Source organism: Microtus pennsylvanicus, chromosome 6 (genome assembly GCF_037038515.1).
Source record: "Microtus pennsylvanicus isolate mMicPen1 chromosome 6, mMicPen1.hap1, whole genome shotgun sequence".
Taxonomy (NCBI): Eukaryota; Metazoa; Chordata; class Mammalia; order Rodentia; family Cricetidae; genus Microtus; species Microtus pennsylvanicus.
The window spans coordinates 71,425,991-71,452,884 of record NC_134584.1 but is presented as its reverse complement, the minus strand read 5'-3'; the positions used below and the strand labels follow the sequence as shown (position 1 = coordinate 71,452,884).

At 40.2% G+C, this 26,894-nt stretch overlaps 1 protein-coding gene across 5 annotated transcripts in view; it reads left to right on the top strand.

The window, feature by feature from the left end:
• The window catches only part of Mctp1 (multiple C2 and transmembrane domain containing 1), a 569,227-nt gene that overhangs the window by 475,333 nt on the left and 67,000 nt on the right, over positions 1-26,894 (top strand). For all 5 annotated transcript variants that reach the window (XM_075976418.1, XM_075976419.1, XM_075976420.1 and 2 more), the window contains one exon: positions 6,031-6,150. In XM_075976418.1, the coding sequence (XP_075832533.1) occupies positions 6,031-6,150 (120 nt within the window). The remainder of the gene's footprint in view (positions 1-6,030; positions 6,151-26,894) is intronic.

Genomic DNA, 26,894 nt, shown 5'->3' with positions numbered 1-26,894 from the left:
GGAAACAGTCATCAAAAGTCCCCCAACCAAAAAAATCCCAGGACCAGATAGTTTCAGCTCAAAATTCTACAAGACTTTCAAAGAACTAATACCAATACTCCTCAATTACTCCACACAACAGAAACAGAAGGAACATTTCCAAACTCTTTTTATGAGGTTACAATTACCCTGATACACAAACCACATAAATACAGTACTAAGAAAGAGAATTACAGATCAATCTCACTCGTGAACATTGATGTAAAAATACTAAATAAAAAACTGGCAAATTGAATCCAAAAACACATCAAGACCACCATCCACCCATGATCAAGTTGGCTTCATCCCAGAGATACAGGGATGCTTCAACATACGAAAATCTGTCAACACAATCTACTATATAAACAAACTCAAAAATAAACACCATGTGATCATCTCATTAAATGCCAAAAAAGCTTCCAACAAAATACAACATCCCGTCATGATAAAGGTCTTGGAGAGAGTAGGGATATAAGGGAACATACCTAAACATAATAAAGGCGATATACAGCAAGCCAACAGCCAACATCAAACTAAATGGAGAGAAACTCCCAGCGATTCCACTGAAATCAGGAACAAAACAAGGTTGTCCACTCTCTCCATATCTATTCAATGTAGTTCTTGAGGTCCTATCTAGAACAATATGACACCAAAAGAAGATCAAGGGGATACAAATTGGAAAAGAAGAAGTAAAACTCTCAGTTTGTTGATGATATGATAGTTTACATAAGCGATCCCAAAAATTCTACCAATGAACTTCTACAACTCATAAACACTTTCAGTAATGTAGCAGGATACAAGATTAACTCAAAAAAAAAAATCAGTAGCCCTCCTGTACACAGATGATAAAAGGGCTGGAGAAGAAATCAGAGAATCAACACCCTTCACAATAGCCACAAATAGCATAAAATATCTTGGAGTAACTCTAACCAAACAAGTGGAAGACTTGAAAGGCAAGAACTTTAAATCTTTGAAGAAAGGAATTGAAGAAGACACCAGAAAGTGGAAAGATCTCTCATGCTCTTGGGTAGGCAGAATTAACATAGTAAAAATGGCAATCTTACCAAAAGCAATGACCATCAAAATCTTCACAAAATTTTTCACAGACGTTGAAAGAACAATACTCAACTTCATATGGAAAAGCAAAAATCCCAGGATAACCAAAACAATCCTGCATAATAAAAGAACTTCTGAAGGCATCACAATTCCTGACTTCAAACTCTACTACAGAGTTACAGTACTGAAAACAGCTTGGTATTGACATAAGAACACATAGGAAGACCAACGGAACTGAATAAAAGACCCAGGTATTAATACACACTCCTTCGAATACTTGATTTTTGACAAAGAATCAAAAAATATCAAATGGAAGAAAAAGCTTATTTAACAAATGGTGCTGACATAACTGGATATTAACATGTAGAAGAATGAAAATAGACCCATATCTATCACCATGCACAAAACTCAAGTCCAAATGGATCAAAGATCTCAACATAAAGCTAGCCATATTGAACCTCATAGAAGAGAAATTGGGAAGTACACTTGAAAACATTGGCACAGGAGACCACTTCCTAAATATAACCCCAGCAGCACAGACACTGAGAGAAATAATAAACAGGACCTCCAGAAACTGAAAAGCTTCTGTAAAGCAAAAGACATGGTCAACAAGACAAAACAACAGCCTACAGAATGGGAAAAGATCTTCACTAACCCCATATCAGACAGAGGTCTGATCTCCAAAATATACAAAGAACTCAAGAAATTGGTCATCAAAAGAACAAATAATACAATTTAAAAAAAAAGTGGAGTACAGACCTAAACATAGAACTCTTAAAAGAGGGATCTAAAATGGCTGAAAGACACTTAAGGAAATGCTCAACACCATGAGTCATCAGAGAAATGCAAATCAAAACAACTCTGGGATTCTACCTTACACCTATAAGAATGGCCAAGATCAAAAACACTAATGACAACTTATGCTGGAGAGGTTGTGAGGTAAAGGGATCACTTCTACATTGCTGGTGAGAATGCAAGCTGGTACAGCCTCTTTGGCTATCAGTATGGCAATTTCTCAGAAAATTAGGAAACAACCTTCCTCAAGACCGAGTAATACCACTTTTTTTATTTTTATTCTTTCTTCTCTGTTTATTTATTTATTAAAGATTTCTGTCTCTTCCCTGCCACCGCCTCCCATTTCCCTCCCCCTCCCCCAATCAAGTTCCCCTCCCTTGTCAGCCCATAGAGCTATCAGGGTTCCCTGCCCAGTGGGAAGTCCAAGGACCACCCACCTCCATCCAGGTCTAGTAAGGTGAGCATCCAAACTGCCTAGGCTCCCACAAAGCCAGTACGTGCAGTAGGATCAAAAACCCACTGCCATTGTTCTTGAGTTCTCAGTAGTCCTCATTGTCCGCTATGTTCAGCGAGTCCGGTTTTATCCCAGGTTTTTTCAGACCCAGGCCAGCTGGCCTTGGTGAGTTCCCGATAGAACATCCCCATTGTCTCAGTGTGTAGGTGCTCCCCTCGCGGCCCTGAGTTCCATGCTCATACTCTCTCTCCTTCTGCTCCTGATTTGGACCTTGAGATTTCTGTCCGGTGCTCCAAATCGTAATACCACTTTTATATACCCAAAGGATGCTCAATCATGCCACAAGGACATGTGCTCAACTATGTTCACAGCAGCCTTGTTTGTCATAGCCAGAACCTGGAAACAACCTAAATGCCCCTTGACTGACGAATGGATAAGGAAAATGTAGTACATTTACACAATGGAGTACAACACAGCAGAAAAAAATAACGACAGCTTGAATTATTCAGGAAAATGAATGGAGCTAGGAAATATTATTTTGAGTGAGGTAATCAAGACACAGAAAGGCAACTTTCACATGTACTCACTCATAGGTGGTTTTTAAACATAAAGCAAAGAAAGCCAGCCTACAAACCACAATCCCAGAGAACTTAGACAACAATGAGGACACTAAGACAGACTTACATAGATCTAATCTACATGGGAAGTAGAATGTAGAAAAGGCCATGATCTCCTGAGTAAATTGGGAGCAATGGGACCTTGGGGGAGGGTGGAAGGGGGAGGGAAGAGACAGGGAAGGGAGCAGAGAAAAATGTAGAGCTCAGTAAAAATCAATTTTAAAAAAAAAGAATATTTTTTAAAAAAGGAAATGCATGAGATATGTTGTGCTGGTTTTGAGCATTGTATTTCAAGAGCATAGTGATGAGTTAAGGGTATAGAAAGAGAATGATGTTTATAGTTGAAAATATGCATAAAGTGTGTCTTGTTACCAATGCTTGAAGTAACTGATGATGTTGAGAGATGGTTGAAGCGATACAGTCACTCGAACATCAGTGATCAGATATTACAAAACAGATTATTTTTCCTCAATAGGTTGACATCATCTCACTGGATCATATTAGCAATGTGATCATCTGAATCCCATCCTATGTTCTTTGTACACATTATAAAAATTTCAAAAATTAAATGGAAAGATTTTTTTCTAGAAACCTTCTTACATTTCTGTTGGAAATTAAACCATTTCACACAATGAAATATTTGGAATGGTTCTTATTCTGGAAGTTGAATCTATTGTTGCCATGTAATACCAAATAATTATATATTCATACTGGTGTCCATTTGAGTTATGAATATCAAAAATCTAATGAAATACACACTTCTCAGACTATTTTAAGCATATTTTTAATTTTTAACAGTTTTCTGAGGGTATCCTACAGTGTGTTTGGATCATATTTACCCTCTCTCCCACAGCTCTTCCGAGCTCCATCTGCCCAACTTTGCATTCTGAAAAACCTTCAAGACTAGTTTCTGCTTCCCAGTGGACAGTGGCTGACTTACCAGGAGGTGCAATTTTAGAAAGAACTGGCCTGTTTCTCCCTTTCCCAGCAGCTAACAGTTGCCAACACTCCACAGCGAGGGGTGGGATTTCATACCCAGCCCACTTACATTGCTGAGGTTTGGTCTAGCTTGTGCTTACATCTGTCTTGTGCATGCGGACCTGGTGTTTCCAGAAGACACTCTTTCCTTGGAGTCATTCACTGAAGTGGTACAGTTATACCATGAAGTCATCTGAGATTTTAGAACATCGGTATTGACTGTGATTGTGTCGATAGAACTCTTCAGCTAGGGAAACAGAGGAAAAACACTGCTCAAGGCCCAGATCCCAAGTTCTGTGGATCACATATGGAAGATCTCTCTGTCATTTGGATAGGCCCAGGCCCTGGACACTTGTATTTACTAGGAAGGCTTCAGGTAGCACTGTTGTTCACATTCATGTCTTTATGACCCTTTCCCGTACTCTCTAGGTCTATGAAATGCAAGACTTGTGCTACCCTGAGCAGTTGACTGAAATTCCCACTTATGCTACTGCTCAACTAAATCTTAGTAAGCAGAGTTGACTGAAATTCCAACTTATGCTACTGCTCAACTAAATCTTAGTAGGCAGATGCTATTTTGACTTCCAGTCAAAACTTAGCAAACTTTCTGAGCATCACTTGCATGGACACAGCTCTGTGCTTTTGCCCTCATCCTGAGCACTGTGGTAATTGTGTAATTCTCAAAACTTGTTGTCCTCATTTTACAGAGGAAGAAATTAAAATTAAAATACATGATATGAAAGTTACAGAAAGGTTCCAGAGTTCCTTAGCATTGAGATCAGAAAGGAATTCTGCTCTTAATCCCACCAGATTTAAGGCGACAGTAGACTGATAGAAAGAGCTGCAGAGCCAGAGAATGTAGATGATCTGCTCAGGAGTACTTTGGTGAAGAGGTGAGAGTCATGGCTTATTGCTCCAATCCCACTCTTTTCCAATGTAAATGTGCATAGAATGATTTCCTCTGTCACCGCATGTTGTCGGGGTTTCTGTCTACCAAGTTCCCATAATAATTAAGTCCCAAAGAAATCACACAGAGGTCTACATTAATTATAAACTGATTGGCCCATTACCTCAGGCTTCTTATTAACTCTTATAACTTACATTAACCTGTTATTCTTGTCTATGTTAGTCTATGTCTTGGTACCTTTTCCAGCAAGACAGTCACATCTTGCTTCTCCTATGGCTGCGCTAGGACTGCAGAAGGAACTTCCTTCTCCCCAGAATTCCCCTGTTCTCATTGACCCACCTCTACTTCCTGTTTAGTTGTCCTGCCTATACTTCCTGCCTGGCTACTGACCAATAGCATTTATTTAAAATATAATTGACAAAATATAGACAATTGTCCCCCAGCAACCCTAAGTTCTTATTCTGACATTTGTCTTGCAATTAAAAAGAGTTTATTCAAATGGGTAGCATTAAAACTAATACAAGCAGGCACGTTAAAATTTTGATTGATGAAATAGCTTGAAAGCATTCACTCACATTCATTTGCAAACATCTCCCTTTCTGTGTGATACCAAATGGGAAGTCAACTTCTTTTAACACTTGTTGGAATCAGCATTTTCTGTTTGTTTGTTTGTTCATAATATGAGGTTTTTGGGGTTCTGTGGTACAGACATGGTATTTTCACTTGCCTATTATGCATTATACAAATATTTTTGTGTTATCCAAGTGAGATTTGTGAAAAGAATGTCTCTGATGTTAAGTGGTGATTCATTCTTTATGATTAAGGCAGACAAACAAACAGACCAAACTATTCTGACAACACTGTAGCTTTCATTAAACTGAAAAAACAAAATAAAACAACAATAACAAAAAAAAACTTGGTTAATTTCACTGGAGGGGGAATTAAAATTGTGTTGATAAAATAATGATATCAAGTTTTCCTTTACAGAAATTAAATAAAGCAAAAATTTTCTCCGTGATTTTCTAGGATCAATTGTGCTTTTAGCAAAATGTTTACTAAGTTCTTAGAGCTTTGCTTTCCAGACCAAACTTTCTGTTCTGCAGCATGCAGGTCTATGGATCTTGAGGAGAAGGGTGTGCATGACAGTCCACCTAAGTAAGTGCAGAGTTGACTTGTGTCTTTTTCTCTTTTTTTCTCTCCACCAGCTCTTCCTCTTTGTCGTCTGGAACTTTGAGCTCTACATGATACCACTGTTGTTATTGTCACTGCTGACCTGGAACTACTTCCTAATAATATCAGGGAAAGATAACAGGCAACGTGATACAGTAAGTCTCTTCATTCTTTGTGTGTTTTATTATTCCTTGTCCCTCTGATGAGATGACATTGAATTTAGTCTTATAAACCAGAGGAAAGTTTTGTAAGCTCAAACCTAAATGGCACTTAACACAATATGAAGTATCCGCCTGCTTCTGGAATGACTCAATTTGGTAGAAACTAAATTGGGAAGTATACAAACTGAGCTATGATTTAAAATCATTAACGGCTATTACTCCAAACCCTTGTTTCTTTTCATCTCCTGATCATTTTACCTCATGTTGAATCCTGTCCTAAGAGATAAGGTCACACACAGACTTGTTAATGATCAGACCAAGTTACTGTATTCTACTTACAACAGTTCTCTTTGTAAATGGTCATTGGAGAAAGAGTTGATGGTTCTTAGTCTGCAAAGTCTATTGAAGTGCCTTAAATTAATGACTCTTCACTAACAATAACTACGTGTTTATGAGTCAAGTATGTTATATACTGATGCAAGGGAGAGGACTTCTGACTTCATCCAGGGAATGTTAAGCTAAATCTGTACTCCCTTGGACATTTGGGAAAGTTCTTAGAACATATGAGGCAAGGAGCTGGAGCTCAGCTGACAAGGGCCTTGTGCTTTGTCCATGGGTCAGGCCTGCCCCTCCTGTGTTGTTTCAGTCACGGTAGTCCTAGCGAACATACCAGAGATTATTCCACATGTGACTGAAGGGATACAGCATCTTCTCCAAGGTCAACATGTGTAATTGTGTGACCTGATGGGAAACTGTTGAAAAGAACTAAAAAGTAGATGAGAATATACTCTTCGGGTGAGTGTTTTATAGACTCCATTTGATTTATAGTCAGGAATATTTTTAGTTATTTATGACATAGCATCAATCACAAATATTTGCCATTACTATGTATGTTCACAAAAACAGAATTATTTGATTATCAATTCAAATTACTACAATATTATATAACACTTCATTGCAATAGTGGATATCAAATGCACTCACTGACTTACCTGTGGCAAAACAAACAAGCAAAAAAGTTTCTTTGAAATAATTTATATTTGAAATGGCAACATAAACAAATTATAGTTCCTCAAAATAATTTTCTTATTGTTAAAGTAAATGATAAATACTAATATACAACCATCAAATACATGATAGAGTTGTTTACCTTCCAACGTGTCTTACAACATCTCTCTTACAAGATTAGACTAAGTTTAAAGAAACAGATTCTCTGCTATTCTTTGCATTTATGGCTGTTTTAGCATATATTTTATAGATTAGAAGTGTTCCCATTGTTTGCATGTTGCACGCATGTTGGCTATGCAGATATAGACCCTGTGCCTGTGTGTCTGGGGGCCAGAGGAGAGTGCCAGGTGTCTTGCTCTATTACTCATGCCTATTGCCTTGAGACATGGTCCATCACTAAATCAGAAGCTCACCATTTAACCTAGAGTTTCTGGAAGGGGGAGCCCTTAGCATCCACCTGTCTCCATGGGGTTCCAGGCTAGAGTTTCTGAAAGGGGGAGCCCTCAACATCCACCTGTCTCCATGGGGTTGTAGGCTAGAGTTTCTGGAAGGGGGACCCCTCAACATCCACCTGTCTCCATGGGGTTGTAGGCTAGTTTCTGGAAGGGGGAGCCCTCAGCATTCACCTATCTCCAGGGGATTCCAGGCTAGAGTTTCTGAAAGAGGGGAGCCCTTTGCATCCACCTGTCTCTGTGGGGTCCCAGGCACACCCAGCTGTGCCCTGAGGTACTGGAGATTTAGAATTAGGTCCCCATGTTACAGAGCAAATGTTCTTACCACCTGAGCCATCTTCCTAAGCCCTAAAACATTTTATATTGTAAACTCTATCAAGCGAAATAAATACAAGATTGCTAATCGAGGTTTTAATGGTTAAGCAGTAGCAATAGACAAGAAGTTATTTTTATTGCTAAGGATATATAGTTAAATTGCATGCTAAGGGACAGGCCAAACTGCTGTAAAAATTGATGTCTTGGGGACTAATAGGTAATTTTTTCTTCAATTAATCCAGAATTTTTCTTTAAGAAGGTAGAGCTGTCTCCGACAATTACTTTTTTGTCCTATTTATCTCGGGGAGATGCTGAAAGAGAAGAATATCTACTTTTCAGTCAGCTATCTTGAGACATATTTGCAAACAAGATTATTTGCAAATAAGAAAAGTAGTAATTTAGTTTAGTTTCTAAGTCCTATGGGATTTATCTTGAAGAGTTAGGCATTGGTTTGAGAATTCTTAATAAAAAAAAATTCTTAAACTGTAAAATCCATTATTTTTTCTAGAACATGCCTGCCTTGTGTGGAAAGTTCACTGCTAGGTGGAAATTTGTAATATATAATTTATCTTTGGTATTTAAAATTATCTGAAACTTTTATAAGTTTATAGAACAATTACATAACATGTAATTTAAACTGCATAATATACGTTTCAAACTGCCCTTTGACTCTTACAAAATACGACAGTGAAGCAGACCCTTTCCAGGCTTCCTTTCCAGCATGTCTGTCCCTACAGTCTTTCTCTTTGAGCCTGGACAACGTTTTATCTCCCAGCACAGCCCCTGTCAGGCGTTCTATAGCTTAAGCCACTTGAAATGTCAACTGTACTCCATAACGCCCAGTAATTGCCTTTTATTTGCCCAAAGCACATATATCCACATATTCTGCTCTTCCCAGGGACTAGAGGAGCAATCTCAACATTTCTTTCAACTTCTCATTCACTGGCTCAGTTGAGACCTTACATAACTCTTAAATCCAGTATGTCTAATTCTGTGTTTTCTGGCATAGCCAGCTGTGCGTTTTAACTGCTTTCTCCTTTTGAAAGAAAACCCGAATTATACTTTGTTGGTGACAAGTTTTGTGTCTGTGTATGTGAGTGTGTGTGTGTGTGTGTGTGTGTGTGTGTGCGTGTGCATGTGTGTCTGAGTATCTTCAAAACCTTGCTGAGGCTTTCAGCATGTATACAAAGCACTCAGGACCTCTGGGGTGAATTAGTCACACTGTTGACTGACCTCAAACCAGTAAACTTCCTGAAGAAGTAGTGGGAAGAGGGAGAGAGGTGGGGGTGTTTCTGCCATGAGGGGAAACATTAGAAAATTTCATTGGGATGAACACTAAAGTAAAAACAAATCAAAATGACTTTTAGATCTACACAGAAAAGAGACAAAAGTTAGCATAATTTCATAGCACACTAAGTACATAGATGGGTGAAAATTCTGTCTTCAACATAGTGACTGAGAGTTGAAATTAATACCCAACCAGGAAAGGGCTTCCTCGTGTGTTTGTTATTTATTAAGCTTTCCAGCCCAAGAACCATCAGGACTAAGCCCTCCCCTCTCTTTTCCAACTAGTGCTTCTAGTTTAAACAGAAGAAGGAGACACTATGATGCTTGGCCAGTACATAGAGATACATTTAATAGGCAGACCCTGTTAAGGGCAGGATGAGCAGACAGCTATTTCTGCAGGTGACCACGGGAAGAAGTGTGTTAGAAATGGCATCCTTCCATATTTCCCAGTCAGAATTGTGAAAAATAAGAAATGCTGGGTCTGAGTCCAGTTAGTCTAGGAACGTGATGTGAAAATTAGCAGTACAAGAATTGTTCGCTTTTCCAGAGGAGCCTGTTTAACATGTGTGTCTTTCAGGAATGTCCCTGGCATGAAAGGATAAAAATATAGAAATGCCAACCTTTCTCAGTTTGAGCCGTCAGGAAAATTCCTCCTTCACTGCCTATTGGACTGGTACCACCTATCCAAATTATAGGCACTACCCACAAAACTGTCATCAGTTGAAGAGCTGAGACCAGCAATACTCTTTATTTGGGATTTTAAAATTACTGAGCTCTTGTTTGCATCTCGAGGGCTATGCGAAACACTTTATAGGCATTGTCGTACTGAGTCATCTCTCTGGAGAACAAGCTGATTGGGTTGGGTCCTCCTAAATTCTCCAATCCCGTACTTTCATATGGAACAATTAAGGAAAAATATCTCTGTGGAATAAACTGAGTTGCAGGAACTCACCCTTAGGAAAAGGGACCAGACCTCAGAAAATGAAGGGAATGAGTGGACCATGGAATCAGAGGTCTACTGCATGCTCTGTGATATCATAATGTCTACTTTACCCACAGGGAAACAGCTAAATAACTTACACAAAGGCACACACCATGTGTGTTCTTAACCACAGTCATGCTTTTTTATTCAGCTCTATTTTGGTATATCCCACTTTTTCCTGGGCAGATTTATCCCATGAGTTACAGCAAGGACAGTAGCACTAACTCTACCCTCAAGCATACACCTTGACAGACATTCATTGACGTCGTCCCCACATCTGACTGTTTACCCAGAGAAAGGGAGCAGAGATTCATTGACATCGTCCCCACATCTGACTGTTAACCCAGAGAAACGGAGCAGAGATTCATTGAGAAATTTCCATGCCTCAGTCATCCTGCTCAGTCTTCTGGAGACATCACTTCTTTTCATTCTTTACAACAGTTATATCAAGGAAATTGTTCTAAATGCCTTTATTTCTAATTTATAAATGAGAAAATTGAAATGCCACATAAACAATGATCTCCACAGCACAGTCCACGTGAAGTGAAACCAAGTCAACTGTTTTCTGAAGCCTTGAGCTGGTTTTCATATTGTGCTCTTGGGCTTATCTTTCCTGGGGAATCTTTGGGTATCCAGGGAATTCCACAGAACCCAAGACGCCCCAGACTCCTTCTCACAGGCTTCTCAGTGACTTTCCAAGGAACGACACCAGACATCTGCTCCAGTCCAGGTGCTGCCATCCATTCTGGAAGTGTTCGTGGCCTGTGGAGTGACTTTCCACTCCCCAGGCAAGCATGGGAGGAGTAAGACAAAGCTGAATATCCTCTACAGTTGTGAGGAAAGTCTTGGAAATTTTTGGCATACAAACATTCTTCAAGCAGGATTTTTTAATTATACCTTAAAAGAACATTCATCTCCACTGTCATGATATGCCTCCTACACAGCAGTCTCGGTTGCTAATCAATGGTGGCATGAAAAAGACTGAAGAGTGAGGCAGATCAATGAAATCACTCTGACTCACGGGATGACTATGACACAAATGGAGACAAAGTCTGCCTGGTTAAAACAAGAGTGAATACTGGGATGCTCAGTTAGTTCCTCCCGATGACAACGCGTTAGTCCTTCTTCTCCCTTCTACAGTAGCACTGAGTTTGTTTTTCTTGTTGGGTCTGATCCATGTAAGCCCAGAATACTTACTTCTAGAAACAAAGCTTAGAAGGGAAGAAATGCCATTGGAAAATTTGGATTGGTCACCACAGAAGCATATGGTGTCTGTCCTGAGTCTCAATCAGTTAAATGCTCCTGTCTAGAAGGAAGCCCTTAGTGTAATACTAGAATTCGCGTAATAGTGAATAAGTGAGTCTAAGAGGGCCTAAAGGGCTGGCAACAGCCGAGCTGAGAGGGGGACCATGGCAGAAGCGCTTTGTATGAACTTCTAGGTTCTACGTCCGTGAGTTTTATCATTCACTGAAAGTGACATAGAGCACAAGTCTCCTGTGTTTGCCTCTTGGTACCAAAAAAGACCACATCTTCAGTGCTCTTAACAGCAGCGGCTCTGAGTCATACAGTCTCTGAACACATCTAAAAATGGATGATCGCTCTTTTTCTCCCTTTGTGCTTATTTCAACAGCAATTTTCTCAACTTTTTCTGAGGTTACCAGCTTGCAAAAATCTGAGGAGGACCATGAAAAGAATCAGACCTTTAGTTCCCAAAGCAATCCCTAGCATAAGGTGGTGGTTACAACTATTTAGATGCCCTAGAAAAGTACACACGTGCACACACACACACACACACACACATACCTGTAATCTTTTAGAGATGTCCACTGTCCACTGAGCGCTTAGTCTCAGTGGCTAATCACTCACAGTGTAGAGTGGTACTTTATCACGTGGATTCGCACCTGACACCTCTGTCTCTCCCCTCAGCCCTCCACTGTTACCGTCATCACCATGGTACATTTCCCTTCCCCAGATTTTTGTAGCACTCTAACCCTGAAGCCCAAAGGATTGATCCCAGAGTTATGAATGACACCTTTAGCAAATAAAAACACCAATGACCTGAGCCGGAGAGACAGCTGGATGGATAAAGAGCACACACTTTTCTGCAGGGAACCAGGATTCAGGCACAACTGCTAGCGGCTATGATTCATAGCGACCTACACCCTTTTCTGGCCTCTTTGGGCTCTTACATTCAACATTGCATGTTGAACATAAACTCAATAGGCAAACACATACACAAATAAGTCTTTAAAAATCACAGATAACTGATCAAATCAGAATCTCAGGCAACAATAAGGCTTCTAATAAAATTCTGATTTGTCAGAATGCCCCATAAGTATCTGGCAATTTTTATTTGAAGACCAGGAAGAAGGATATCATCCTGAAATAAAAATCAGATTGTGACAGTTGTTCTGTATTGGGGTTCCCTAAGTCATCAGGGATGGCTTGGAAGTCTCCTCATGAGAGCCGTAACTTCAGGCTTTTTTTTTCTTTATTCTGGCATGATTGTTTGTTTGGGTTTTGTTATTGTTGTTGGGTGTGCAACATATGGGAAGGCAGGAAGAAGGGCTGAGGCTGTGGCTCGGGAGCAGAGCATCTCTTGTGCAACCACGAGTCCCTGACTTTGAATCCTCAGAATCTGTGGAAAACCCAGTGTGAACATCTCACAGTGGTTGCAAGGATCTCACAGTGAGATGGGCCAGGGGATGAGAGAATCCCCAGGCTGACTAGCCTGCTGTGCACAATGAGGAGTAAAAAAACCCTGCCTCAAAAAAGGTTGTTCTTGGCCTTTATAGGTGGCCCTGGAATGTGCACCTCCCCCTCTCTCTTTTAAAGAATCAACAAAAGGCAGGAAGCGAGAAAGGTGCTTTCTCCTTTGGGCAGGCGAGGAAACCGAACTAAAATAAGACACAATTTCAGCAGAGCTGGTGCACTTGGGTGGGTGCTCTGTGTGGAACAGATGTGCAATGCTGGTCACACATGAACATGGTGCCAGCCCCACGGAGACCTGGGAGCCGTGTAGACCCCGGGCACTGACATGTAGACTGGTTGGAACACGGACTCATTGCCACACATGTCTAAGAGAATGCACCGTAGCTTGCAGCCGAAGGGCATGACACAGACCGAAACACGGAGGACAACTGACATCTTGTCACACAAGCCAGGGCCTTTGCTCTGGGGCTCCTTCTCAACTGTGTGTGTAGCAGCTCAACAGTAAGGCTGGAGCTGCCGACACCAAGGGGTGTTCGAAGAGTTAAAGAACTTGAAGGGGTGATGGGTCAATGGCCTCTGGAGAGCAGTACCAAGAGCATGAGAAGTACATGTCTCTAGTTCCCCACATTTCCTTGTACTCCATATACTTTCGATTCTTTTCTTTAAAATATATTTACTTATATGAACTTTTATTGTTCATTCTACATATTTTTAAGTGTATATTATCTGTTAACTCACCAACACTTAGGTTTCTATAGCATAGCTAGAATCATCCTTTCTATTGCAAGAAAACCTTCTAACAAGCACATGATTTTTAATGTCTACATAGTTTTTGTTATAAAAAGTCTATATTTTTCTTATTAAACACTTTTTAAAAAGTATTTGCTTCATTTTTTTTTTGCTTTTGTTTGTTTGTTTGTTTCCATTTTAATCCTGTAAGGAAAACCCTGAGTGTATAATTGGGCATTATCTTCTGGTAAAGCCATCAAAGGACCTCTGGATCAAAATACATTCATCTTGAAGATCTTTTGTATTTAATATAATTTTCACCTTCTAAAGGCCTATTATATGTCCGGGTGAGCAGCACCTTCCCTTTCTCCAGGAGAATACCTGATGACCTCTTGTTGTTTCCCTCTCTCCCTCCCACCTCAGCTGCTACAGAGAGAGTGAGAGAGACAGCTAGTCTTATCTCTCTGTCATAAATTCATTTGATACATTTGCTGCCAGACCACCTGCTTTTGACCTAAACCATGTTATTTGAAACTTAGTAGTCCCAGGTCATCTTTGTCTAGTCAAAATGTATCTTCCTGTCTTAGTCAGAGTTTTTATTTCTGTGAAAAGACACCACGACCATGGCAACTCTTATAAGGAAAGCATTTAATTGAGGGGGTTCACTTACAATTTCAGAGGTCCATTATCATCGGGATGGGGAGCATGCTGACATGAAGGCAGACCTGGTGCTGGAGGAGTAGCTGAGAATCCAATATCTTGCAGGCAACAGGAAGTCAACTGAGATACTGGGTGGTATCCTGAGCATAGGAAACCTCGAAGCTCACCCCCACAATGACACACTTCCTCCAACAAGGCCATACCCACTCTAGCAAAGCCACACTTCCTAATTGTGTCACTTCCTCTAAAGTTATTGGGGCCAATTACATTCAAATTATCACACTTCCCAAGGTTGTTTGCAATATAACCCTATTGCTCCTCATTTTGGTAGACTCTGAGCCCAACACATCCCAGAACTGCCCACCGTAATAAAACAAATTAGTTAACACCAGAATCAAATCAACAAGTTCCAGCCTTTGCCTGTGGTTTCTTTGAATTAATCCAGTAATAATTTCCTAATGAACACATAATCACACATGTCCTATCTTCATTTCATATGTCCCACCTTCTGACTGAGTGCTCCTCTTTGTGTGTCCCTTCATCTCACCCTGGTCCTCCTACTGTCCCTGAAAACTTATATAGAAATTTCTTTTGTTTTATTAATTTTATTTCACCCTATCATTGTGTCTACCTGCTGACACATGAGCCTCCCATACATTAGTCATTTATGTGCCTGCATGTCTTCCCCCAGGAGATCTCCTCTAATAATAAGTATCATGCCTTGTGGCTACTCTTAGAAACCTCAAGACCAAATTAGAGAGAAAAATAAGGAGAAAAAGCAACAGTTCACTATTTGTAATCATTGGTTCATTATGAGTCTCTCTTACCACGCTGTGATGGTTACATTTAATTCTAGCACAGAGGAAGATCTCTGAGACACTGTAGCATGATAGTTGCTCAAAAAACACTTGGTGATTTCAGAATTGTGCCTCATTCTATAATCCTAACTCCCAGGAGGCTGAGGTGGATTGGTGAGTTCTGGGACAGCCTGCAGTTCATAGTCAAACCTTGTGCCAAAATAAAAATGTTTGATAAATAAGCAAATACTTTACTTTTATTTCACAGTCAAGAGTTGTATAAATTTATACAGTAAATTGTGTCTTTTTCCTGGATCAGTTTGTGACATATTGGATGAGCAACCAACCAAATCAAACACTTGGATACCTTAGGTGTGTTTGTGTGCAATAAGCGGAGTGTTAAAAGATACCCCATAATGACTATGTGTGCGCTGCGTGTGTAAGGAAATTGGACGTGGATGTCTGTGGATCTGCAGTTTCCGCCCCACCCCTGAACCTGACCTTTTTATCTTATTGACACCGTATTTACCTTTAATACTTTCTCTTCTTGAAGCCTGCCCTTTACTTTATTCTCAGATGGCAGCTAAACTTAAAATTGAAAAGATAAAACCATAACATGGTGGAAGATGAGTGTTACCTGTACGTGACATGTTCGTTCACACAGAAAACAATGGTGAGGCAACACTCCTATTTTTAAAAGGCAATCTTTGAAGATCTCATCTCCTCGCTGGAAGCTCAGGTCTCTCTTTAAGACTACCAGATTCGGAAGAGATTTGGGAGTTTAAAGTTAGTGGCAGTTGTCTGAAAAGATATAGTTGGTCTCACACTTTAGTGCCCCCCCCACCCCCGCACCTGAACTCTTCCGGGCTGCTCCAGTTCTGAGGATCATAATAAGGCGGAGGTGCCTGATACTTACAGAGAATGAGCTCTTCTTGAAACCCAGCATTGTTTGCACCAATTAAAGTGTCTTGGCCCATGGAGGAAATCTGAAAGCATTGCTTGGTTTATGATTTATGATTTATGAAAGCTTTATGGAAAGGACTGGAGTCCTAGACAGGCACTGGAGCACCAAGTCCCTTAACTCCCCTCAAAACCTCTCGTGGGACCAAAGCATGCACCACTTTGATGGTTCGTCAGGTTGTTTCACTCAAGGGTTTTTTCTCGTGTAAGTCGATTTTTAAAAAAATATCCGTGCTTCAAACAGCCTGTTTCCCTGGTTCTGCCTTTTTTAATTGAGGGATGAGAGGCCAGGCAAAAATAAACGAAAGGGTGCCAACCAGTTCTCGGGTCTCAGGAAGGATTCCCTACTTCTATTGACTGCTCTCATACTTTCCAGGTGGTCTCACCTCTTCCTTTTCCTAGACACCAAACCATCAGAATACGGTGATAAAGGAGATGAGATGGAGACCGCCCACTCATCCGTGCCCTGTCGCGAGCTCATTCTTCATCCCAGTCCTCATAGCCTGCAGGATGGGTGGTCTTGGCGGAAGATTTCATGTATGTGGGTGGGCACTCTGTTGGTAGGTTATATGTGTGGCTGACTGTGGTATATGCAATGTTATTACAGCTATATATGTGCTCATGTGCATGTTTGTGGCCAAATGTATATGTGTATGGGAGTGGGCACAGACAAAGGTTGCTCTCTGCTTTTATTTTTGGAGACACGGTTTCTGGTCTCTCCCAGTACCTGAAGCTCATGGACTCACCAATGAGCCAATGATAAGGGATCCACCTTATCTCTGCTCCCCACAATGCCTGCCTCCCAGCTGCCACACTAGGGATGCACATGTGCACGATCACACTCAGCTTGTACATGCTGTGGGGCGGCAGGTATCTGAACTCAGGACCTCGTGCTTGTACAGCAAATGCCTTAACAACTGAATATCCTGGTAGGTGTTTATTGCCTCTGATTCAGGAAGGTACCAAGAACTTAAATACCTACATTAAAAAAGTAACATGAAAAATAAATGATATGTCTGTCAGCTTATAGAAGATGCTAATGAATCAGCAATATTACTAGGGATCTAATTACACTGAATCCTGTGTTTATTTGTTAAATGTTGCATGAGGTATATTTGTCAATAACACAGCTTGTAAGTTTCTCTACCCTTCATATGGGGAATTCGAATAGTATGGTAACGACCAAACTGAAATTAGACTTTGAAAGGCATTATCAGTCAGTTGTTATTGAATATATTTAATTGTGTAGGAAAAGGAAAATAGCAATTACACATTATCACTCCAAAAATAACCAAGTCTTCTGCTACTGTTGCTTTGTTGAGAAGACTAATACAGCATAATTTGTCATTACAATTGTCAATGGCCAAACAAACTAACAAATCCAGGGATTAAATTCCAAACTTTCTACCTGTCAGCTACACAAATGTATTCGTTGTTCTACACCTTAATTCTCTCTCCAGGGCAATGAGGACAATAGCTACATTGTTGGAGTCTTCCAGGGATTAATGACCTACACAATGTGCCAAGCACATAGTAAATGCTCAGTAAGTGACCGCTAGTCACCTCACCCTGCAGGTAACAGGGTAAGCCATTGTGAGTACCAAGGATGGCTGACATGTTACATTAGACAGCAACCTCTTGAAATGTTGTCTTCTAAGTTCTGCTGAGAAGAATGTTGTCACTGGGCACGGCAGTAAGACCTTCTTTAAAAATTGATTTTTTTCTTCACAGCCATTAATCATTTTTAGTTTCAAAAGTATAGGTAATGTCATAGTAAGACTGCCTGTGTGCACAATCAGGCTGGAGCGCTTCAAAATAAAGAAGTATATACTAATACCAATAAAAACCATCAAGTGGTAAAAATTATAGCATATAATAAAATTTGAGCAAAGGAAGTCATTGACAGATTAAAACGTCCTGAAGATGGATTCTCATAGATGGATTCTCATAGAGTGCTATGAATGATGTCATTTTTAGTTTATCCTCATAGAGTGCTATAGATATGTGGCATTTTTAGTTCACACTCAGAGATACCAGGGCGACTTTTGCTGATTACTATACTGTAAACCTGCACTATGCATAGACAAAGCAAGCAGCACCACAAGTTAACACGAACTTTTCACTGGAACAACCATGAAGTCCACAAAATCCCCTTTTATAAGAGCCTCAGGAAAGACGGGTCCAGTAGAGGCAGGGGAAGGAATTCCTCTGCCAGCACACCATGCCTGGAGATGGGCAATTTTAATAAATCAGAATGGAACATGAAAATGTCAACTTAATCAAGCATTTAAATTTTATTAATCAAGCCTAATTTTTATGAGTGCAAATAATCACTGAAGCTGGACAAATTTGTTCTCAATTGCATCAGAAACATAATTTTAATATTTAATGGACTGATGAATTTAAATGGAGAATTATCTTTATGAAACATGCTATTCATAATTTGCCATTAAATGAGAAATAAAAAATCAACATAAATCTTACATAAAGGTTATTTAACTAAATGTTGGTCCTATAAATATTATAAATGCATTGTGCACTAATTTAGCAATCACACAGCACACTACAGAAAGCAGGATTGGCGAGTGCACCAGGCAGGCTTCAGAGAGACCTCGAGCGCGTACTGACTTATTACAGGAAGCTCGGGAACATTACCAGGTAGTGGGAGGTTCCTGGACATTCTTTTCGCTCAGGCTTTTAAGCTAAAATTTATCATTCACTGCACATGCTCTTTTCAAGCCAAATGTACATCCAAGCCTATTAGGGCCTTCTTTTGTAAAGATGATTCTTATTATACAAAAAACAATTAAAAATACCATTACTTATAGAAAAAAAATTTGTAAGTTAAGGACTGAAGTTTTAGCGTTGTGATTTTGCATCAACCTGCTTCATTTAAAAAGCTGAATATTCTGACATAATGTTCTCAGTTTTTAACATTCTAGGTGAAAATTATCAAAAGGAAAAACTTAATATTGGAATCTTTTCCCTGAACACACAGTTCATTCCCCCTGCTCCCTCCATGACTCAACATGTTGCTTAAAATAGATACTAAGAATTCTCAAAAGACTTCAGTAGATCCAAAATTTTGGTAATATTAAGCTCTAAGAGAAATGCTTTATTTGCAAATGTTTTTCTTATAGAGCCCAAATGTTTCAAATGTGCAGTATTTATCTGTGCTGCAATGTGCTAAATTATGCATTTGCTTAAAATAGAAATGGCCTAGTGTAGCTTTAACATTCTCAAGCATTTCTCAGGAGTTAGAGAAGAGACGTGTGTGCAGGTGGAAGGACACGCAGTATAACAGAGGCCATGGAAGCCCCTCTGCTTGCATTGCACAGCCGTTAAATAACACTGAGCCTGCATGAGTTTTCAAAGGCACAAAAATTACTAAGATTGCTTCAAAGTTTGAAACATTTCATATTATGCCCTTCCTGTTGAAATGGTGTGGATAACTTTGGTTTTTAACAAAAATATTTAAGAAAGTGGCATTTTATTTGAACTCTATTACTTATGAACAAAATATTTTACTTAAAAAATACTGCCTTTTCAAACAGATTAGTAAGTTTCACTTTTAATTTTACTTGAAAACCATGTTAAACAATTCAAAATGTTTGGCCTTTTGTACACCTTACTGTAATTCGGCAAATAACACTTTCAAGAAGACATAATTTCAGCTGACTTAACACACATTATCCTAAAGACACCAAAAATTCTTGGCAAGCAAAAACTACAGTACATTGTGAATCCTTTAGATGGAGACATAGTTCAAATAAACACTAGAATTCTCGCAGTGCTTTGTAAGAATGAACATCTAAGATACCAGGGCTAACTATGAAGAGAAATTCTTTTAAGATGCTTATGTAGGATATAGAATTTCTATTAGCTATTGCTTAGCCTTTTCTAGCAGACAGGACTGCCTATTAAGTTAAACCACCACTTAAGAAAATGAAAGGTTATATCCTTTTGGACAGTCAAACAAATTTACCGCCCATGTCCCTTCCAGCAAAGTGTATTATACTGCAAATAAGAGTGCTGTTGATGGTGTGAAATACAGGCTCTCCACAATCAGTGGCAGGAATCGAGTCATCTGATACCCACATTAAAGCCGTCCTTCCTATTAAGAACCAGACTAACTTACAACATGGTGATGGAGGAAGGTCATTGGCTAATAAAGGAACTGCCTTGGCCCATTTTATTGGTTAGAACATAGGTAGGTGGAGTAAACAGAATAGAACGCTGGGAGGAAGAGGAAGTGAGCTCAGACTCCACAGCTCTCCTCTCGGGAGCAGCCATGCTCTCTGCTCCAGGGAAGATGCCTGCATGAAGGTCTGACCCAGGATGGACTTAGGCTAGAATCTTCCTGGTAAGACCGGTGCTACAGTTTATTAAAATGGGTTGATCGGGATATCAGAATTAGCCAGTAAGGGCTAGAGCTAATGGGCCAAGCAGTGATTAAATGAATACAGTTTGTGTGTTGTTATTTCTGGTAAAGCTAGCCGGGGTGCTGGGGACGCAGCCACGCTGCCCTTATTACTACAACATGGCGCTTCCCCAAACGGGCCGCAGAAACGCAGTCGCCATGAAATAATTGTCTGTGAGTCTCTAAACATCAGGAAGTTTTTCAACAACGAGTGCTTTGCTTTCTCAGCTGCCTTTTGTGTTGCAATCCGTCCAGCTTCCTCGGCTTGCTACCACGCCAGTCGTCATCACAACTAAGCCTCCAGTTATCTTGATGACTACCTCAGCTGAAACACTTCAAGGTCAAATCCTTCACAGTGTGAATCAAACTAGGAAGTTGTCACACACAGTCGTTTGCTCTGAGAACTGCTTGGGCGAAACGGTGCATCTCAGAGCTCTTTAGGCATCATTACTTTTACAAACAGTTAATAATTCATATAGGTAGTTCACTTGTTACAGTCATTCTGTAAAATTTCTTCTCAAACATTTGGGAGGAAACAGGGGTCCAACAGAAGAAAGGTATCTGCCCATGCACATCTGTAATGACCTTAGTGACGACAGAAGTCTTCAGCCAGAACTCTGCTACTCTCAAATCCAAAATAACTTTCTCAATCCCTACACATCCCATAATTTCCTATTACACGTATACCTGTAATAAATCCATTGGCACAAAGGTGCATGCTCAGCTGGGTTTATGCATGTCTTTGATCGAAACAGAATCTAGGCCCTGGTGAAACATTCCTCTCTCCCCTAGTACGTCACTCTCTGCAATGGCAGGAAATAAGCACGTGTCCTGTAATGGAACCAAATACAAGCATCTGTAGCCACCGGGGATTTTAAGTATGGAATTAAACCCAAAACTTCTGACAAATTTCTTACTTTAATATTTAACATTGCCGCTGTACATCTGGCCAGCAGTGATTGCTTTAAATGTATTTTTTTATAGACTGTTGGACTCAAAGCATTTGAATTGTGCAACTGTTGTTTCTGAGCCTAGCAACCCATACACTTAATTCAAAGATTGTCTTCAAGGACAAGTAAACAAAAAAGAGGCTATTTGTGTCAGCATTGACTTTGGGACAATTTAGGAATCGATGGTTAATATCACCCAGTTTCTTTTGCTTTTTTTTTTAATGTAAAGACTTATAAATAGGGGAACAACATTATTCCTAAGAAAAATAATAATGCATGTTTTCATAATTTTCAAGAATCCTTAGATGTCCTCTTGCCACCTTAGGTGCATGCACACACCCTAAATGGGTGTTATAATGTATTATTGCTAACGGCCAGCCTGTGGGGACTCCAACAGCAGAGTTAACTAAACTCACTCATTTCTGATTTTTCTCTGTTCTTCACAGCCATCTCCATCGCATCTCTCGATCACTGGTAGAATAATTATTTGTAGTATTGGATCCTTAACAATTCAGCCAAATAAAATTTGAATTTTTGCAATTTATAACATATCCCCCTGCATTGGATACAACAAAAAGCCTCCAATTATTTAAAGAATTCCCTTTCACCTGATTAAGATATATAGATTCTGTAGATACAGCTTGGCTTTACTTTGAAAAGGGAGTTTTAAAATGTACATATTAAATTTTATATGCTAATGACAAATTTTCAGGAAATAGTGAATATGGAAGAAGAAATATTATCCTTTTGAATAATGCTATCTGCTTGTTCTTTGGCTGTGATGTGACTGGCACACTGTTCCAGGGCTGCCTGTGTGGTTTTAAAATGTCATCTTTATTAGTATCATAGTCAAGGAAGAGTACCCAGAATCAGTTTTCCTCCAGACCTTCCTCCCGCGTGTGGCATAGAAGTCTGTGACAAGCGACATCACAGAAGGTCGTGTCGCTTTTAACTGCATGCGCTACGTCTTTCTGATTTCCCTGGTGCCCTGCTTTTGTTTGATTAATACTACTTGCTTTCGAGCAATGTATCAGAAAGCATAATCTGGAAAAAGAATTCTGGACCTTATCTTAGAGAACCCCTATTAGGAAAGTGGGGGGAAATCCAACTCAGCATGTGTATCTTTTCTAACAAATGCATCTCTTCTCAGTCTTTTTCCTTTTTCTCTAAAGGACAAGGAAATGTTTGAAATAGTCTCTTTCTCCCCCACTCTCTCTCTCTGCCCCATGTGTGGTGTGGTGTGGACAGTCTCTCGTTCCCCCCTACCCCCGTGTGTGTGTGTGTGTGTGTGTGTGTGTGTGTGTGTGTATGGTGTGGTGTGGACAGTCTCTCTCTTCTCTGCCCCCGTGTGTGGTGTGGTGTGGTGTGGTGTGGTGTGGTGTGGTGTGGACAGTCTCTCGTTCCCCCCTACCCCCGTGTGTGTGTGTGTGTGTGTGTGTGTGTGTGTGTGTGTGTGGTGTGGTGTGGACAGTCTCTCTCTTCTCTGCCCCCGTGTGTGGTGTGGTGTGGTGTGGAAAGTCTCTCCCCCCACCCTCTCTCTGCCCCCGTCCGTGTGTGGTGTGGTGTGGACAGTCTCTCTCTCCCCCCTCCCACTCTCTGCCCCATGTGTGGTGTGGACAGTCTCTCCCCTCTCCTCTCTGCCCCCGTGTGTGCGTGTGTGGTGTGGTATGGACATTCCCTCCCCCCTCGTCTTGGCCCCCATGCATGTGCGGTTTGGTGTGATAAAGTTAATGTTTACAAATTTGGGGCTACTGATTTTTGAGTACTTAGAACTATGCAGCACTTATTGTGTTTTATTTGAGGAGGAAAACCTGGAATTTGAGGCTAGGACTCTTTTTTTTTTTTCATTGAGAAAAGAAAGAAAAAAAACAAGTTTCCACCTTCTCCTAGCCTCCCATTTCCCTCCCCCTCCTCCCACCCTTCTCCCCCTCCTCCCACCCTTCTCCCCCTCCTCCCACTCCTCTCCCCCTCCCTCTCCAGTCCAAAGAGCAGTCAGGGTTCTCTGCCCTGTGGTAAGTCCTAGGTCCTCCCCCCTCTGTCCATATCTAGGAACAGTGGAGCTGATCTACTGGGAGCTCACCAAGGCCAGCTGGACTGTGACTGAAAAAGCATGGGTTAGAACTGGACTCTCTGAACATGGCGAACAATGAGGGCTGATGAGAAGCCAAGGACAATGGCACGGGGTTTTGATCCTACGCAATGTGCTGGCTTTGTGGGAGCCTAGCCAGTTTGGAGGCTAGGACTCTTGTTTTCTACTTTTTTCCTTAGTTACGTGTAAAAGCTCCAACACTCCCTTTGAATAGCAGGCTGTTGTTCGAGTTATGTGGGAAGGCTGAGACTTTGTGCAGTCATTAAATGGACTTCAGTGGTTCAGAGCTTATTGTTTTGAACTCATCTTGTGGATTCTGTGCTCATTGCATTGCCTAGGCTGTGTCGGAAAGCACAGCCCAGCTTAGAAACTACGTCAGAGCTATGCATCCACCAAGTCACTAATGCCCGAAGATTAGGGGTGAATCCATCAGGACTCCAAGCTGCTATCCTCAATACTTATACTATGCCCCGATTTGTGTTTCTTGGGGCACTTTTGGGTACTTGTTTTGATATAGGAAGTGGGCTGAGACTGCCTACATAACCTCACTGGGTCCTTAAGCAGCACTGACAGACAGGCTGTGGCGGTCAAGATTTTCAAAGAATTTTAAGCTTCACCTGAACATGTTCTGGTGGGGTACAGCCTGGAGTTATGTATACAAATCAACAGGAAACCATCAGCTGTCTTATAAAACCTGTGATGTGGCAGTCGAAGACAACAGAGGAGAGGAGCCCTTAGTAGCACACAACACAACTCTCTTCTGCCAAATGGGAAGCAAATGCTTGTGTTGGGGGTTCTGGCTACACATTTGCAGAGTGATTGCATGGAGCCAATTACCCACTCGGGCAGGGCAATAACAGTTTGGGTTTTGCGAAAGAGCCTGATTCTGTAGACTTCCTTGAGTCATACTGAGCACAATATCATCTGTAAAATATGTAAATTATCCTAGTGGTTTATTTTTCATATTTCAAAGTTTTGAAAATTAATTTGATAGTATTGATCTCTGGATCTTAATGACTAGATGCAGATGGTACTGTCTCCAAGCCACTCTGAAAAAAAAATTGATCATTTGCCTTTATTCATCTGCATCACTGGTTATATTTGTCTTTCCAAGTGAGCTAGGTCAGCTCTGTGAAAAAAAGGTAGATGCTATACCATAGGGCTTATGGAAACCTTACAGAGCTAGGCACAGTGATGAGTCTGGAGTTCCAGTACTTGATAAACTGGGGCAGGAAAGGTGACACTACAAACAAACACAAGGCTCTGACAGCCAGATGATTTATTTATCTATTATCCGACTAAAAATATTTCTTAAACCACTACTATGTTGTTTGCAATATTCAGAACATAATCTGTCATATTGGCCTTCCAGAAGTGAGCTGTGATGAGATAGGATGCCACTGTGGAATATTATTTTAAGATGTTCATGCTGTGGAACATTGATTTAATGATGCAAAGATGTGTTGCATTCTTCCTTGTTGCATTTGTTTAACTCTGGGAAGCTGTGTTACCCTACAATAACACATTTTAATTATAACTAGCTTCAGCATTGTTTGAGCTTTTTTTCTTCTTGTATTCAATATGACTTTTGATGACCAACTTTAGCAGAAAGAAAAAACGAAAGAAAAGTCTTTTATTTAAATATAAATTTTTGTAAGATAATTTTATTTTTTATTTGTGGCATAAAGTCGTTTAAAAACAATCTCATGAGGGTTCACTGACTTCTCTTGATGAAATCTAATGTCCATCACAAGTAATTTGATTTGAATGTCCTATCATCCATCACCACAACTGTCACCTTGACATATAAATTTGGAAAATATTTATATTGTAAATGCTTTAAACAAGAAAGAAACTAAAAGTCTTCGTGAAGGCTTATCTGCTAGGTCCTCCTTAAGTTCCACAGGTTAGTGTGCGTGTTGATGGAGTCTCAGTGTGTTTGCCCCTCTTCCTGTTCAGATCTTAACTTTACTGTACACCCTGGACAAGGGATTTAGAACAAACACTTATGAGCAGTGTGAATACGGTGGAGATTGTGAGACTGGGTCACTTGCATGTCCCCGAGGTGATAGACCTTCTCAACACAATATACTGTCTGGCTGGGGCCCTTCTGAGGGTCACTATTCTACAGGAAGTCCTACTTTTTAACAAAGATGTAGAATATGGCATTATTAGGAAGAGTTCTGGGATTTTCAGATGTCTTTGGTTATTCATTGGTTCTTGAGAACTGGAAATTTGTGTTTGAGTTATTTGCTGAAGTCACTCAAGGCTTTTAGAAGACTTGAGAGAAAATACCTGGGAATTCCTGCACAGTATCTCCGGTTATGCAATTCCATGGCGTTATAGTCTTAATTTTGTTTTGTATCAAAAAGTCACACAAAAGGATTTGGTATCGTCATCATCAAAAGTTTGCTGAGAAAAGTTCCAAAGTACTTGACAATTTTGTTTCAGCCAGTTCTATTTTGAGACATTCAAACTATATTAGAAGAAGCAGCATGTGAATTGGAGATTATGCAGAATTTCCTTCCTATGTAACTATAGTCCTCTGAGGTTTACCTGGAAACACCTCCCAGGAGTTTCCTATTTTCAATTTCTACACAGAGTGCACACACATGTGCATGTTATTGTGGGAAAACATTTATTTAAAATGTGAAATTCTAGTTTGTTTGTTTGTTTGTTAAAGCAGAGACTCATGCTGAAACCCAAGCTGGCCAGGAAGTTACTATGTAACCTGACAATCCTCAAACTCCCTGTTGGCCCTCAGGAAGCTGCATTTACTACCCTCAAATCACATATTGACCAAAGGAAATAATTTTTTTTGTCAAATACAAAATAACTTTTCCATTAAAAAATATGTATATTGGGGCTGGAGATATGGCTCAGATGGCAAGAGCACTGGCTGTTCTTCCAGAGGATCCAGGACAGTTCCATAGCATCTACACAACAGCTCACAACCATCTGCAACTCCAGTCCAAGGAATATGACACCTGCTTCTGGCTTCCAAAGGCAGCAGGCATGCAAGTGGTGGATAAATATAAATGGAGGCTAAACACTCACACACAAAAAATAAAATAAAAATATTTTTTAAGCCGGGTGATGGTGGCGCACGCCTTTAATCCCAGCATTCAGGAAGCAGAGATAGGTGGATCTTTTTGAGTTCGAGGCCAGCCTGGTCTACAAGAGCTAGTTCTAGGACAGGCTCCAAAGCTACAGAAAAACCCTGTCTTGAAAAAAAATTAAAGTATCCATATTTGACAATGTAATTTATATTTATTAATTATGTTTAATTATGGAATATATTTTTAATCTTAATATGTATGAATGGTTCTTACAAAAAGTCACAAAGAAATATTTTAGGTAACCCACAAAATCAGGAA